The sequence below is a fragment of the Canis aureus genome, chromosome 7, assembly GCF_053574225.1.
Source record: "Canis aureus isolate CA01 chromosome 7, VMU_Caureus_v.1.0, whole genome shotgun sequence".
NCBI lineage: Eukaryota > Metazoa > Chordata > Mammalia > Carnivora > Canidae > Canis > Canis aureus.
The window spans coordinates 14,053,698-14,068,497 of NC_135617.1; the positions used below are offsets into that span (position 1 = coordinate 14,053,698).

The 14,800-nt window shown below is 47.8% G+C and overlaps 1 protein-coding gene and 1 long non-coding RNA gene across 3 annotated transcripts in view; one reads left to right on the plus strand and one right to left on the minus strand.

Annotated features, from left to right (window-relative positions):
• Nucleotides 1-14,800, plus strand: part of SIM1 (SIM bHLH transcription factor 1) — a 73,343-nt gene that overhangs the window by 7,759 nt on the left and 50,784 nt on the right. Inside the window, exons 3-9 of one of the 2 annotated variants that reach the window (XM_077902971.1) lie at nucleotides 3,242-3,324; nucleotides 6,699-6,788; nucleotides 7,381-7,489; nucleotides 7,625-7,710; nucleotides 8,393-8,592; nucleotides 8,814-8,920; nucleotides 9,561-9,708. In XM_077902971.1, coding sequence (XP_077759097.1) covers nucleotides 3,242-3,324; nucleotides 6,699-6,788; nucleotides 7,381-7,489; nucleotides 7,625-7,710; nucleotides 8,393-8,592; nucleotides 8,814-8,920; nucleotides 9,561-9,708 — 823 coding nt within the window. Of the gene's footprint in view, nucleotides 1-3,241; nucleotides 3,325-6,698; nucleotides 6,793-7,380; nucleotides 7,490-7,624; nucleotides 7,711-8,392; nucleotides 8,593-8,813; nucleotides 8,921-9,560; nucleotides 9,709-14,800 lie in introns of those variants that run through there. The other variant, XM_077902972.1, reaches the window with a different exon arrangement.
• Nucleotides 1-14,800, minus strand: part of LOC144317075 (uncharacterized) — a 74,289-nt gene that overhangs the window by 5,039 nt on the left and 54,450 nt on the right. The window lies entirely within an intron of this gene.

Sequence of the window (14,800 nt, forward strand, 5' to 3'; positions counted from 1 at the left end):
GGGGCTCATCATTCATTCGCCAAGAACGGGCCTAAATTGTGCCTGTGGGATTAGGTCAATTTTAGTGGATCTACTTCGCCTCATTTGGTTACTAATTGGTTTCTTGTTTTATAAATCGAAATCTCATTTTCAGGAAATTACAAAACCCGTGCAGTCAGTCCATTGAGGTAATCCTTGGGTCAGGGGGTATTTAAATGGAAATGGCTCAACCGCGCTCTGAGGGTAAGAGTGAAACTTCGCCCGGGGTTTTCACATGAAATGTGAGCTAGCCCTTTAGATCCATAATAGATACATCCCTTCTAATACTACTTATGTAAATATGATAAACCAGACTTTAAGGGAAGAGGGGGGCGGGGAGAAGCAAAATTTATCTGCTAAGGTTAATGTGGCATATCTTGGAAATCTTCCAAAATAGATTATGTTTTCCTTTGTCTTCGGCCACTTTAGCTGGGGAAAATCCTTTTGTCTAAAACCCGATTTAGTTATCGCCTCCCTCGCAGAGCTCCTTTTCTCCTTTGCAAAACCCCGTTCCCTCGGCCTCACCGAATTACAAGAGAATCTTTAGATCTTGTTCCCACTGTAATCCTGCCGCAAAGGGAGCTGGTTTCCTCCTCATTTTAAACAGACAATCAAAGGATTTGTGAATTTTCTGCGGTAGGTCAAGTGCAGAAACGAAATCTCAGCTTACCCCCCTCGCCAACTGAAATTGGGTGCCGGAGCGCCTCGCGGCCGGCAGGAGGTGAGGGGGTCCGGGGAGAGGGGGTCCCTGGCCCGCTCCAGGAGTTTTCGGGAGGCAGGACCCTTGACCCGGGGCTTCAGAAGGTGTCCTGGGAAGGCTGCAGGGCGAGCTCAGCCCTAGGATTAGGTCAGGAAAGCCTGGCAGGTGGATAGACTAGGGCAGCCAGTCCCCTATAAAACATTAACCCAGCCAAAACCGTGTGACGGGGATTTCAACCTCGACCAGAGAGGAGGCAATGCTCCGTGAAAGCAAAAGGGTCCTTAAAAGGTGTGGGGGTAGGGGCAGGAGAGGGCCAGGGAGGCCCTCGTTAACCTGCGCCAGGCTGGCTGCTTATTAACCTGCGGGGAAGTCTTGTTTTGCCCTCGTAGGCGCATAACTAATGAGGCCGCAACCCGAGACCACAGACAGCCGAGGCTGGCGCTGGGGTTCGGAACCGGTACTTAACCCCGAGCCCAGCTCGGGGATTTTCAAATGATTCGGGTCGGGAGGCCGTCCCCGGGCTGTTTCCAGCCGATTGGGGAGAACTTCCTAAGTTTAGAATAAAGACGTTGGTTGGCCCCAGGCGCGGGCTTCGCACCCTTCGGGACAAGGTTCCGGACGCGGGGAGGCCGCGGCCAGCTCCCCGCGCGCCCCGGGGCCCCGACCCTTCTCCCCAGCGCAGCTCCGCGCTTTCGGGCCCCGGCTGGGCCCCGGCGTCCGCCGGCCCCCGCCACCCCGCGGCCCCGCCCGGGCTCTCCCAGCAGGAGCCCCACCCCCCCCCCGCCCCACCGATCCCCCCTCCCCCGGCACCTCCGGGTGGGTGCGTGTGAGCAGCGATGAGAAAACGACCGCGTGGCGCGGGAAGGCAGGGAGGATATTTGGCGGAGCCCCGTGGAGCGAGGCGAAGGTGACACGGCGGAGCGGGGTGCGCAGGTGGCTGGGCTGGAGGCCCCCCTCCGCAGTGCAGGAGGACCCAGGCGGCCGGGCCGCCGAGTCACTCCGGGGAGGGAAACCGGGGCGGGCTCAAGAGGCAGGAGGGATTGACTAGAAGCGAGGGAGGGAGAGGAGTCCGGCCGCGGGCGGGGAGCATCAGTGTTTGCAGAGCGGTGGGGAAATCGTTAGATTTATTTAGATGTGCAAACACCCAGAAAGACCCGATTTGAGCTTAAGGGGCGCTCATGGTTACTCGTTACCAGGGTTTTGATCGCTTGCTTAGGAAGCAGCTCCTGGCCAACACATTTTTAAGAGTCCAACTCCGTGTTTTCTTCAGAAAGACCCGCCCTCACCCCCATATTACAATGCGAGTGTGTTTGTCATTGTGTACTTCACAGTGATTTGTACTTTAATGCAGTAAATCAGTAAGTCACCCCCCCCCCGTTTTTGTCATGTTAAACCTTGTTTATTGGGGTAAGAATAAAAGAGTTTAACTCCCCAGTCACATTAATTTCAGCAGCAACATTGTTTAAAACTATCACCTGTAAAGAGTGGTAGGTAGTTTAACCTCTGTGTCCTCAAGTTTCCTCTGCCTTATTGTTTTCGTGTTTTCTCTCTGCAAACAGGTACTATAGCAGACTCCATGTTAATTTTTTTTTTCCCAATCAGCCACGGGCATCCAGAGAATTATATTTTTTTTTAGGCATCACCGGGGAAATGATTTCTGGTAAAGCCTGGAAAGATCCTAACCTGGTAGCATCTAGGAGAGGAGGGTGGGGGGGCTGTCTTTGTTAATAGATGATACCTAGAAAGTGGAAAAATTGAATGATTGTCTATATCCAATAGGGAACGGAAATATTGTTACGATGGTATTAGCACTGGAAAGAAACTTCAAAACAAGCGTATACTTTTCTTCTCTTTTTTTTTTTTTTTTTTTTGAGAGGCAAGGTTAGGATGTGTAAGTCCAGATCTGGCGCGGGGGTGGGTGGGGGGGCAGGGAAACAGAGGAAGAAGGATTGCTCAGGGACGGTGGTGCTGGAAGCAGCTGCAAAGCAAACGGATTGAAGTCTGAGGCCTAAGGGGGGGGGGGAACGGCTGGAGAGCCCGGCAGCCAATGAGAAAGCCCATCCAGGACCAGCCGGACCGGCTCGCAGCCTCCGGGACTCTCGGGGCAGTCACTGGAGGGATGGACGTCCTCGGCCTCCGGATAAGGCCGGTGATGAAACTTTGGGAGAGAAACAGCGTCCCTCACCCCGCTGAGCACGCTGGTGAACCTACGCACAAGTTACCGCTGGGGTTCGGCGTGGGTCCCTCCGGGGCCAAGGCGGTCCTCGAACTGGGCCCCTCGGGGCAGCGCCAGGAGGGGCGCGCAGCGGGGGCCCGGCCCTCCCCGCGGAGCGGGTCGGGGAGCGCAGTCGGGCCGCTCCCCGCACGCGGTCCCCGGCCAGTGGAGAGGGCGGGGAAGGGGCCCGGTGCCTGCGAACCCCGACTGCACCCCCCGCGTGCGCGGGCCTGCGCGGTGATGGGGCCGAACCCCGAGCCAGGTCGGAGCGCCACCCCGCGCTGACGGGTGTCTCTGTGTCTCCCCAGGGCTCGGCGAGGCGTGGGGCCACTCGAGTCGCACCAGCCCCTTGGACAACGTGGGCAGAGAACTGGGCTCGCACCTGCTCCAGGTACCCGCGCGGCAGCACCTGTGCTTCGAGGGCTCGGGGCCCGGAGCCTTGTAGGGCAATGGGCTCGGCCCGGACGTGGCCCTTCCCGCAGCCCCTGCGGCTCCTCGAAGATTCAAACGCTGAGCTCTTCACCTCGTTGGGTGCCGACGGCGCCCCTCGAGGCGGAGAGGGAGGCAGGGTGACCCTGGGCACGTCGGGTTTAGAAGGGGGTCCCGCAAGGCCCCACATCAGGCTGGCTGAACCCAGGGAGGGGGCCGTGGGCACCTTTCAGCGGAGAGCGCGCCGGCCCGGCCTGCAAACCGCCAGGAAGGAAGGATTTAGGCAGGGATACCGGGAATCTGGTGATGGCAACGTGGCCTCGGAGACAGACCCCGGTAGAAATGCCCATCAGGGCTCTAAGCCCGCACGTTCCCGATCCAGCTGCGTCCGCAGCTCCCTTGGTCTCCTCCCTGCAGTTCGCGGGGTTCCCCCCTCTTTCTCCGGGAGCCCTCACCCCAGGCCAGCCCACCCCGCGTGCAGACCCTCCCTACACACAGGCAGCTCCCCAGGTAATGAGTTTACCCAATGTGGAGGCGCCCATTACCGCCTTGTTTGCAGTGTACACCGTTTTAAATTGCCCGTTGCCCGCTTAAGTCGCATAGCAAATATTTAAAATAGCAAAACTCCCGGTGGCATTTTTAGGCTTGACACTTGTCTCCCACCCTCCACCCCTTATTATTATTATTACCCATGTCCACCGCCAGCCCCTCTTGTGGAAGCCTCTAACCTCCCTAGCGTGGTGGGAATCTGAGCTGGTTAGGACCAGCATCTCATGGCAGGAGTGCTGTGGCTTTACCTGTCCCACTGCTCCCCTGTCCCTCCCTTCCTCCAGGAGGCCAAAGAGATTCTAGTGTCACAGAGCAAAGAAAGGCCTGTGCAAGCATTCCCTCGCAGGGCTGGCCTCCACACCTCTGAATTTAAATAGAAAGGCCTGGTCCCTCTCCTTTCTCAGGGACCCTTTCATCAGTTGTCTCTCAACAATGCCCTCCCCACCCCACCCCCAGTCTTTCCATGCTCCCCACTAATTTTCCTCATCAATATAGAAAAGAGATCAAAAGCCAAACAATCCTTCACTCCTAGTTCCTGCTCAATCTTTTCCCTCTTCTTCATCCCAAACTTCTGGAAGAACTTAATTACCCTCGCAATTTCCATCACTCACCCTACTGCCCTAACTTCCTCAGCCCTCCCTGCGGTCTGGCATCTCTCCTAACTGTTGTGCTCTGTACAGGCTCCACCACATTTTGATATACAGCATCAAGATGCTCATCTCTTGTCCTACCTGACTTTGTCCATTCCACAAATATAGGAGGACCAGCTGTGTGCCAGACAGAAAGTCCTGCCCACATGGAGTTTACATTCTAAGGAGAGCAGCCTTGCAAACCCACACAGGTGCATTACATAGTATAATAGGAGGTGTAGGTGCTATGGAGAAAAATAAGAAGGGGAGGGTGGAGGGGGGGCTGTGTTTGAGTAGTGCCACTTAAAATGAGGACATTGCAGAGGACCTCCCTGAGAAGGTGACAGTTGGGCAATTACCTAACAGACGTGGCACTCACCCTCTCCCCCCAGTTTCTAAAGTAGCACAATTTCCTGGATTCTTCTCCCTCTCTACTTGCTCTTCTGTCCCCCTCACTGCTGCCTGGCTAGAAATGCTGGCATTTCTCCACAGTTCCACCTCTCTCTCTCTCTTCTCTCAGAGCTTCAGGGCCTCACAGTGATCTCAGCCAACACCATCACCTCAACTTCTTTCCCACATTTGCATGACTCCAGCTGGTTTCTTTAGTCTAGACACCCTTCTGGGGCTCCCGACCTTTTTTTTTTTTTTTCTACCAACTGGAAATCTGCATAAACCTAAAGTTTAGCATCTCCAAGACAAGAATTTATTACTTCCCTCCTCCGGACTTCCACTCATACCAGAACTCACCACGCTTCCCTAAATATTCAGTCTTGGCTCATGGTGTTTCCCTCGATTCAATGAACTTGAAGTCACTCTCAGCTTCTCTCTTTCTGCCGCTGTAAACTCCACAGTTAGGATCGTCTTTGACTTAAACTCTCCCTCTTCCTCACTACCCAAGTTTAGGCTCAACCATCTCTGATCTCTTCATCCCCACTTTTTCTTCCTGTAAGTCATTGTCCACATTCTGCTATTAAAAAACAAAATGAAACACACATGCAGGCACACATACACCTAAGCCTGTTATTTCCCTGCTTAGAAACTGTTGCAAACCTGATGCCTACAGGAGCATCTCTGAATTCCTCAGACTGACACTTCAAACTCTCCAAAAACCCAGCACTGCTGTACTTTCTTGGCCCATCTCTGGCACACCAAGTCCACTATGACTGAATGCACCAGAACTACCTTCCCCCAGTCCCTGCCTTTGTCATCGTCATTCCTTCTGCCTAGGATACCCTTCCTCCCATCTCTCGTTCAAGCTTCCTCTCCAAGGCTCTGCTCAAACAGTTCCCATGAGGCCTCTCTGAGTACCCCCCCCCACCTCTGGCCATTCAGCCTCTGGGCCCCCACAGCACTGTCTATTTATCTGTGCACATTATATCTGTCTTTAGCCAGTCACTGCTGCTGGACTTGCAGCAACTTGAGAGCAGGATCTGACTCATCCTTATGTCTCCACTGCCTGGACTGAAGCCTCATTCACAGAGATAAAGGGATAGTGAAAGTCTAAGACTTTCTTTCATGGAGAGCCTGTCAATTTGATGCATCGATGTAAACATACTTATGTACACACTATACAACTGCTCTATGGACTTGCTGCCTCGAAAACCTCTCATTTCCTAAACCCCCTCTCCTAGATTCTTTCTGGAGCTATACTGGCCAGCTGCCTTCTGTCTACAAACATTTCAGACTGCCAGGCCTTCCTAATGGCTCTGTGTCCATTTCCCAAGCCCTGCTGGTACTCGTTCCATTATAGGATGCTGCCACCATGGAGTCCTCCTAAGACTGATACAGGAAAGCTTTCCTTCTTTTGGTGACCGTCACCTACCACCTCATCACAGGCTGTGATCCCCTGCGCCCCATATATGTGTGTGTATGCTATAGATATGTCTGTATTGTCCATTTTAGTGGATCTGAGTCTTGGAGGGAAAAGCTACTTCCTCTGGGCCTCTCCCAGTGTGCTGCATGTCCCAGATGCTAACATAGTGGAATGAACAAAAAAAGGACTCTGGTGGCAGGTTTCCTATGTCCTATTTCCTGTCAGCCTCTCTCTACCTCATCTGTCTGCTTTTCTGGCTAAACACCTCTAACTTCTGCTCCCCCACCCCAGTTTCTCCCCATAGCCCAGAGGGCTCTCCATTCAACCCTGTTTCTATCTCCCTAGACCCTGGATGGCTTCATCTTTGTGGTGGCCCCAGATGGGAAGATCATGTACATCTCGGAGACAGCCTCAGTCCACCTGGGTCTTTCTCAGGTAGGTGAGTGGTCCACACCTCCAGCCTTTCAGTGTTTACACCCAGAGCTGGAGGCCCGCGATAAGGGTGGGGGTGCTTTCCCAGTGCTCTTTTATGTGCACTTCTGGGACTGGAAACATCTCAGCTGCGTCTTCCTTTTCCTCTGCTTCCTTTATCCTCACCCCTTATCCTGCTACCTTTTAGAGTCCCTACCACTAGTCAAACACCATGGGCAGGGGTTCCTTACTAATGTCTGATATTTTTACCCAAACATTGCCAGGGAACTTCTACTGCGACTACTACTGTAATTACAATAATAATAATAATAATAATAATAATAATAATAATAATAATAAATTTATAATATAAAAATAAACAATTTATTATTATTATTATTATTATTATTATTATTATATCCTTTCATAGCTGAAGAAGCTGAGGCTTAGATAGATTGCAAGAGGTAGCCAGCAGCAGAACTGGAATTAAAAACGCAGGACTGACCCTACAGTTCTGGCTCCTGTCCTCGCAGTCCCGTAGACACCCTGGTCCAGCCTTGCAGCCCCGCGGGGGCACCCCACCACCTCGGAGAAGGTGATACCCCCCTCTTTACAGGTAGAGCTGACTGGGAACAGCATTTATGAATACATCCACCCGGCCGACCACGACGAGATGACGGCGGTGCTCACGGCCCACCAGCCCTACCACTCTCACTTCGTCCAGGGTAAGCAGATGCGGGCCTGCGACACTTGGGCCCACCTCCGCTCGCTTGTGGCTCTTCCCCATTAGCCAAGGCAGGGACCGGGTCGCCGCACCGCCCGTCTCACGCCCTGCGCCTCCCTCCGCTCCTCTCTCCCAGAGTATGAGATCGAGCGCTCCTTCTTCCTGAGGATGAAGTGCGTCTTGGCCAAGAGGAACGCGGGCCTCACCTGCGGTGGCTACAAGGTGCGTGGCTGAGAGGGACCACCCGAGCCAGCCGCGTAGGGGTAGAGGCAGCACAGGCGGAGCGCCCGGCGCGGGAGGGGCCAGTCCGCGTCCCCGAGCGCCCCCCTCCGCACGCGTCCAAGCGCGTCTGCCCCGAGCACCTCCAGAGTTGCTGAGCCTCGAGAACACTTGGGGACCACCGAGTTGTAAGACTCAGTCTCCCTGGGGCCGGTTACTGCCGGGCCGCTGGGGCTCATAATGCACCTTAGGGGCGTGTAAAGCGTCCGAAAAGTTCGGTCATTTTGGTGGATGCTAGAGTTGACCCACAGCGTCAGATTCCGACCCCCCCCCCCCAAGGGGTGAACCAACCGGAGCTTTAGTTGGAATCCACGGTTCTCTTGTTTCAGGAGATGAAACAGGATTAGAATGCAGGTTCCAGGGCCCCACTGCCCGATTTTGAGGAGTTAGGGTTGGCCAGGTGTTGCCGGGCCTCGGTCTTTTTACAAGTTCCCAGGTGAGTTCGGTACAGCCAATCCCCTGAGACGCGGGAGCGCCGATCACTTTGGACAGCTCAGTGCGGGGTGCGGCGCACCCAGCCTTTGGTGGCTCGGGAGAGTCTCAAAAATGTTTCAGTCCCTTACCCACCTCCCCGGGGATGTTTCCTGGCTGTGGCTGAGTCTCCCCCCTTCACTCTCCACTGCAGGTTATCCACTGCAGCGGCTACCTGAAGATCCGCCAGTATAGCCTGGACATGTCCCCCTTCGATGGCTGCTACCAGAACGTGGGCCTGGTGGCGGTGGGCCACTCGCTGCCTCCCAGCGCCGTCACGGAGATCAAGCTGCACAGCAACATGTTCATGTTCCGCGCCAGCCTGGACATGAAGCTCATCTTCCTGGACTCCAGGTGGGTGGCCCCGGGCGGAAGAGGGATCACCCTAGCGGGAGGACAGCCCTGCTCAGTGACCCGGGGCTCTTCCTCTACCGCCTGAGCCCATTTTGCAGATGAGGCGACTCACGGGGCCCTGCGAAGCGCGGGGAGGGCGCCCAGGGGTGCGATGGGTGTCTGGGGTGGGGGGCAGGCATCCCCCTACCCTGAGCTCACAGCGTGAGGATTGCCCCCCGCAGAGTGGCGGAGCTGACGGGGTACGAACCTCAGGACCTAATTGAGAAGACCCTGTACCACCACGTGCACGGCTGCGACACCTTCCACCTGCGCTGCGCCCATCACCTGCGTAAGGCGCCGCTCTTCCCGGCACCGGACTACCCCGCGCGTCCCGGGGAGGGGGGAGGGCGTGATTTAAGTCCACAGGAAGCGGATGGGTGGAGCTCTGGTCCCCGGGTGGTGGTGCGAGGCCCTTGTGAGCCGCTGCTCCCACCTGAGCCCCACCTTGTTCCTCTAACACCCGCCGCGGAGAGTTTCTGGGTTTCTGAATTCCCCCAGGTGGGGTTTTATGCTTCCCTCTCCCGCCCCCTGCAAACCTCACTGAAGAAAAGATTAAAAACTGAGGCTAGGTCACTTGGCTCACGTGCACTAACCTGCTTGGCTTTCGATAGAACTTTGCTTTGAACTGAGTCTGCAGGAAAAGAGACCACGAGCCTGGGAGTTCAGCCGCCCAGACCCTCCCCTCCCCAGTTAGAAAACTGAATGGGGGGAGACCCCCAGTTTTAAGTATCGAGGGACTGGAGGACTCTATGCAAAATAACAGGACAATCCCATTCGTTTGGGAATGTACTGGAGGTGTGTCCCTCCCTCCTGCCTCGGTGCAATCATTAGGGCCCATAGGGACCCGCACTCCCACCGCCAGGGGCTGCATTGGGGCCAGATCTGGCGTGGGCTCCTCCACCCCCAGCTACCTTCTGTCTGTCCTTCAGTGCTCGTGAAGGGGCAGGTGACCACCAAGTACTACAGGTTCCTGGCGAAGCACGGAGGCTGGGTCTGGGTGCAGAGCTATGCGACCATCGTCCACAACAGCCGCTCCTCCAGGCCACACTGTATCGTCAGCGTCAACTATGTCCTCACGTGAGTGCAAGTCTGGAACCTTTGGCCCACCTCAGACAACCCCGATCTCCAAGAGGGTGCGGATGCTGGGTGCTGTCTGTTAGGCGAGGCTGGGGTCCCCCTGGGACGCAGGTTCTGACCCCAAATGCAGGCTGTGCTGCTAGGCGGCAGCTTGAGCACTTTCATCTTTAGGAAGAAGCTTCCTTCGTTGTACTCCCGGGAAAGATTTAGGAGTTTTTCCGCCCACAATCTATATTCTGTTTCTGCTCCTCTCTCTCTTTTAACCTTTTAAGCGAACTCTGCATTAAATAAAATTTAATGCGGCAGAAAGAAAAAAAGAGAATGAGAGAGGAAAAGGGTCCAACGTACGGAGCCATTTATGGTTTAACAAACAGGACATCTGTTTCACTTTTTCAAATCTGGGTTTGAAGTTCTTAATTTTAACCAGAGTCTCCAATCAAAGTTAAGAGTTCTAAGAGAGTGATTCTTAGGCTGAACCACAAAGGCGGTTGAAGTGACCAGGAGGGTCTGACTTTAACCTCCAGAAAGCAAAGGGACCCAAGCTAACACTGCAAATCTTGGCCGGTGCCCAGGCCCTGCCCCTTATGCGATGGTATCACAAGGTGAGGAGCCAGCCTCTCCGTGCCACCGGATGGCCACTGTGGCCATGTCTCAGCCTTATTCTTTCTAGAAATGATAATTGTTTCTGGTCCTCCGGTGTGGCCCTGCAGGCTGATCACGTGGCGTGGTGTGCGGCTGGTGAAGAAAGCACCTTCTGTATAATGTTTGTGAAGTTGAATTGCTCAGGTTTGAAGCCTTTATGAAGAACCCTTTTGTGTGCACAGTTGCCCCCCCCCTTTTTTTGGTTTTCTTTTTCTTTCTTTTTCTTTTTTTTTTTTTTGGTAGTCACTGAAATTCTTGTGATTTTAGGGGACCTCGAGAGTTATTTACTTTGGAAGCATTGACACACCCGGCACTTACTTTAGTAGAAATGCTATTTTCACATTAGGAAGTTGGTTAAGGTGTAGTATTTGGAATCAGACTATACTCCAGGCCATGAGGACCACATTCACTCCACCTTGTTTTAAATTGCCAAATTAAAAATGTAGTACTTGAAAACATTGTGCTTGGCAATAAGACTATTTACTCTGTGCCCTGTTTAATAAGAAAATTTAATTCAATAGACTTGGGAAATGAATTTGGTTTAAATGAGGATTCAGTATTCAAGAATAATAGCTGGTTATTAAGAAGAATCTTTTTATTCCATTCATTTAATAAGTGGCATTAAAATAAATGCTATTAGGTTTTTGTAATAGCAAGAAAGCTGTGGATTTTAATACAGAGCAGAAAACATACCAATATTTTGGGTATCATAAAACAAAACCATCTATTTTATTAATGCAATTTTTATATTATTAAAATAAACATAAGAGCAAATGGCAAAACATAATTCATAAAAGAAGCCACTCTCTGAAGCAGAAGTATTAAGGAGTGAAAAATTATGTCTGCTTACTGTGGAAAGGAAACGGACATTCTTTAAGAAGGTGCTTTGTATGTCTGAGACATCACAAGCATTATACATACACTCTGTTCTCTGGTAGGTGCCTGTGGTTAGTAATCATTTTTTATCAAACAGCAGGGTATATAGTCACACAGACCCATATAAATGATCAGAATGCAAGTTAGACCTCCCAATGGGTAAGCTTAATTTATGTTTGGAGTCATTTTAAAATATTCTGTTTTGTTTTCCAGTGGATAAGTGTACTTTCTTTCTTCCCTTGACTCTGTTGTTCTTCACTTTACACACTTCTTCAGAGCTATAGGATTAGGCTACCAACTTTACATCAGATTAAAAAGATGTAATGAGGATAAATGCTTTACAGAAGGAAAAATAACATGGCTCATATTTCTCTAAATGTTTTATACCTCTGGATGAAAATAGAAATAAACACACAGAAGCACACAAGATGAAAAGCTGAAATTGATTACTCTTTTATGAGTCTCAACTCCAATTCTTTGTATAAAAATCCTCAGGACGAATTTTATAGCTGCAAATGTGGAAGCTGCCTTAGATGAAATGTCATCGAGTGGCTCTGTGTGTGTTGACAGGATTTTCATAATGAACAGGTTGCAGTTTGTTTGATGTGTATATCACACATCTGGCTGGAAGTTACTAATTTACATTGTCTTAGCAAATTAAATAGATGGCTATTGATTCTCTATGGTAGCAGTGAACCACCACATACATTTGTTTTCAAGGCTAGTTGCCTATGAAGCCTGAGAATGATAAGTGAATTCTTTCCAAATATGCTACCTCAAACAATATACTTAAAACCACAAGCGCCCCCACATAATTTGACAGGCCAGATGTTTTCCCAATTTAGACATTTTAATAGCATACATTTTGAAGGGATTTTCATATCGTGAAAGTAGAGAATTTTAAATAGGCATTGGCTAAATGAAGGTGTGACATATTGATGGAAGCTACATTCATAAGAAATTCATTTTTCAGATTTCCTGATGGTCAGTTTATTATTGAAGTTAAAATATGCCTAGAAATACCCATCACTATTATTTGACAAAAGCGATGATGAATAGAAATATTCAGTAACCTTGTTCTAATAAGCAGCTACAACTGGGAATATAGGAAACCAAAAGACTGACCAGTTCATGATTTTCTCTAAGACACACATACCATGTTAGCTTTATGTTCCACATTAAAAAAAAAAAAAGGAAAATCGAAAGAAAAAAATAAAAAATAAAAAAAAATAAAATAAAATAAAAAGAAAATCATTCTTACAGATCTTGAGTGCCCACAGGCTTTGAAGTATGGCATGCCACGCTCCCTGACTATTTTCAGGAGGATAGTTGAATGGGGATAATGTCTAGTAACAGCGAATATTGGGGAAGGCCCAGACAAATAGGGAGAGTACAAGGAATTCTGTGTAAAAGCAGTAATTTTCTTGAGTTCATATTTCCTTGAGTTACTTAATTAGTAGCATTAATTATTCATAGCCAGTTCAGATGGAAAATATTAGTACTCAATGTTAAGAAAATTGAAAATGTGGAACACCCAATAAACTACGAAAAGTAATTTCTAGAAAAATGAAGAGTCTTGATTCTTTTTATGTTTTTAAACTTCATATGTTATAAGAATAAAACTTTAAAAATATACTTTTAAGGATAAACTAATGAAGTATAAAAATCCCATTTATAATATCTAAAAACATAGATTTTTTAAACATATAGAAAAGTTGAAAGACTAGTACAATGAATACCCCTCCACACACACATCATTTATATAATACAAGCTGTATTTGTCAACAAGCTGTTGTTTTCTACCTATATGTTTGCTTATTTGTATGTGCAGTTTTTTCTCTACTGAATTATTTCAGAGCAAGCTACAGACATCATGATTCTTCATCCTAAATAACATTCTCCTGCATAGCCACTGTACCATTCCTGATGGCACGTTTAAAGGGTTCAAAATCACTGTGTGTAGAGGGTTGCAAAAATATACACGAGATCTAGTTTACTGCTGCCATTAAAAACAATCTGTCACTGACATTCATCAAGTACTCACTGTTCTATGACCTCAGTAGGTTGGCTGATAGATGATATTTTGGGAGGGGACTTCTGTGGGATATAGTTATAAAATCTAGTGTATTTTAAAATATAGACTTCTAATGAGAATTGTAAGCTAATAAAATTCTGATATTTTTTTTTTCTGGAAAATAAAAGAGAGAAATTTTGAGACTGATTTTGATAAATTTGGAATCAAATAAATTTAGTATCTTCAACCATTTTTTGTTGGTAAAGACACAAAAAGGCTTCTTATATCCTAAATTTGGGATAGAACATTGTTTCAGTGGAAAATCTCATAGACTGTTTTAGAGTGATTCACTGAACACATAAATGGAATTTTCTATGTTAAAATTTCTATTTCAGTGTTACAAAAAAGCAAAACAAATGGGCAATTTACATTAGTGTTAACACTATCTACTAAATAACCCTTTGAATTTGTAGAAAAGTTTGGACAAAATGCCAAAGGAGACATATTTCCTTCATGTAAAAGGGAAAAAAGGGGTAAAAGGGTCTCTTGTGATTATTACAGGTCCAATAATTTTTGCTCTTCTTTTATATCAAACCATAGTAGTTCCCACAATTAAAAAGGGTCCCCACAGAATATGTCAATATAAAGCCCTAAAAGTTCCCACAGAATATATGAATATAAAGCCTTATGTATCCTATCACAAAGCAGCAAATGTTAAAATATACTAATTTTAGTTTCCTCTTCCAAATATATTAATATTGCTGAGCTAATTTGGGCATTTAAATTAAAAATTATTTTTTTATTAATTTAAAGCCCTAGTGATATTATTGTTATTACTACTAGGAAATTTTAGAAAATGCTTTTTAAAAACTTCATCAATAATATATATAGTTATAGAAACAGATTTTATTTTTCTAGCTAGCAAAACCATTCTTTTATATTATAAATAATGTAAAATGAAGTACCTTTTGACTTAGCAAGCCATAGCAAAATATAAAATCATTTACTCTCATGCCTTGGATCTGTGGAGCACTTGTTACATAGATTTAATTTTTTGATAATTAAAAATAATAATCATGCACTAATGTATACCCATAAATTAGATTCGATCCTTAATTGTGTTTAATGTTTATTATAATAATATTGAACATCAAAGCCCTGGTTGTCCTTTTCAAATGATCTTTTAAGTAACTGAATGATTATAGAAACGAATGAAGACACAATTGTATGAATGGTAATTTATAACAACTAAAACTATTAATATTAATAGTGATTTTATAACTACTAAAACACTTTATTAAAAGAAAATGCTGGGGATTTAGTCTGTTTTATAGTACATACGACTGGTACTCACTTAAATAATGTTATCCTTTATGTACTTTTTACTTCTTGTAATTTTTTTATCAAAATGATTTCTATTTAGTTTTGAATTCATCATTTCTGTTCAAATTTTGTATTATTATTACAAATCCTGAATACAGCATCATTGCAAATGCTGAATATTTCTTTCAAAGTGCTGTCACATTCATTACATGATTTGTTCCTTTGACAGCTCTGTAC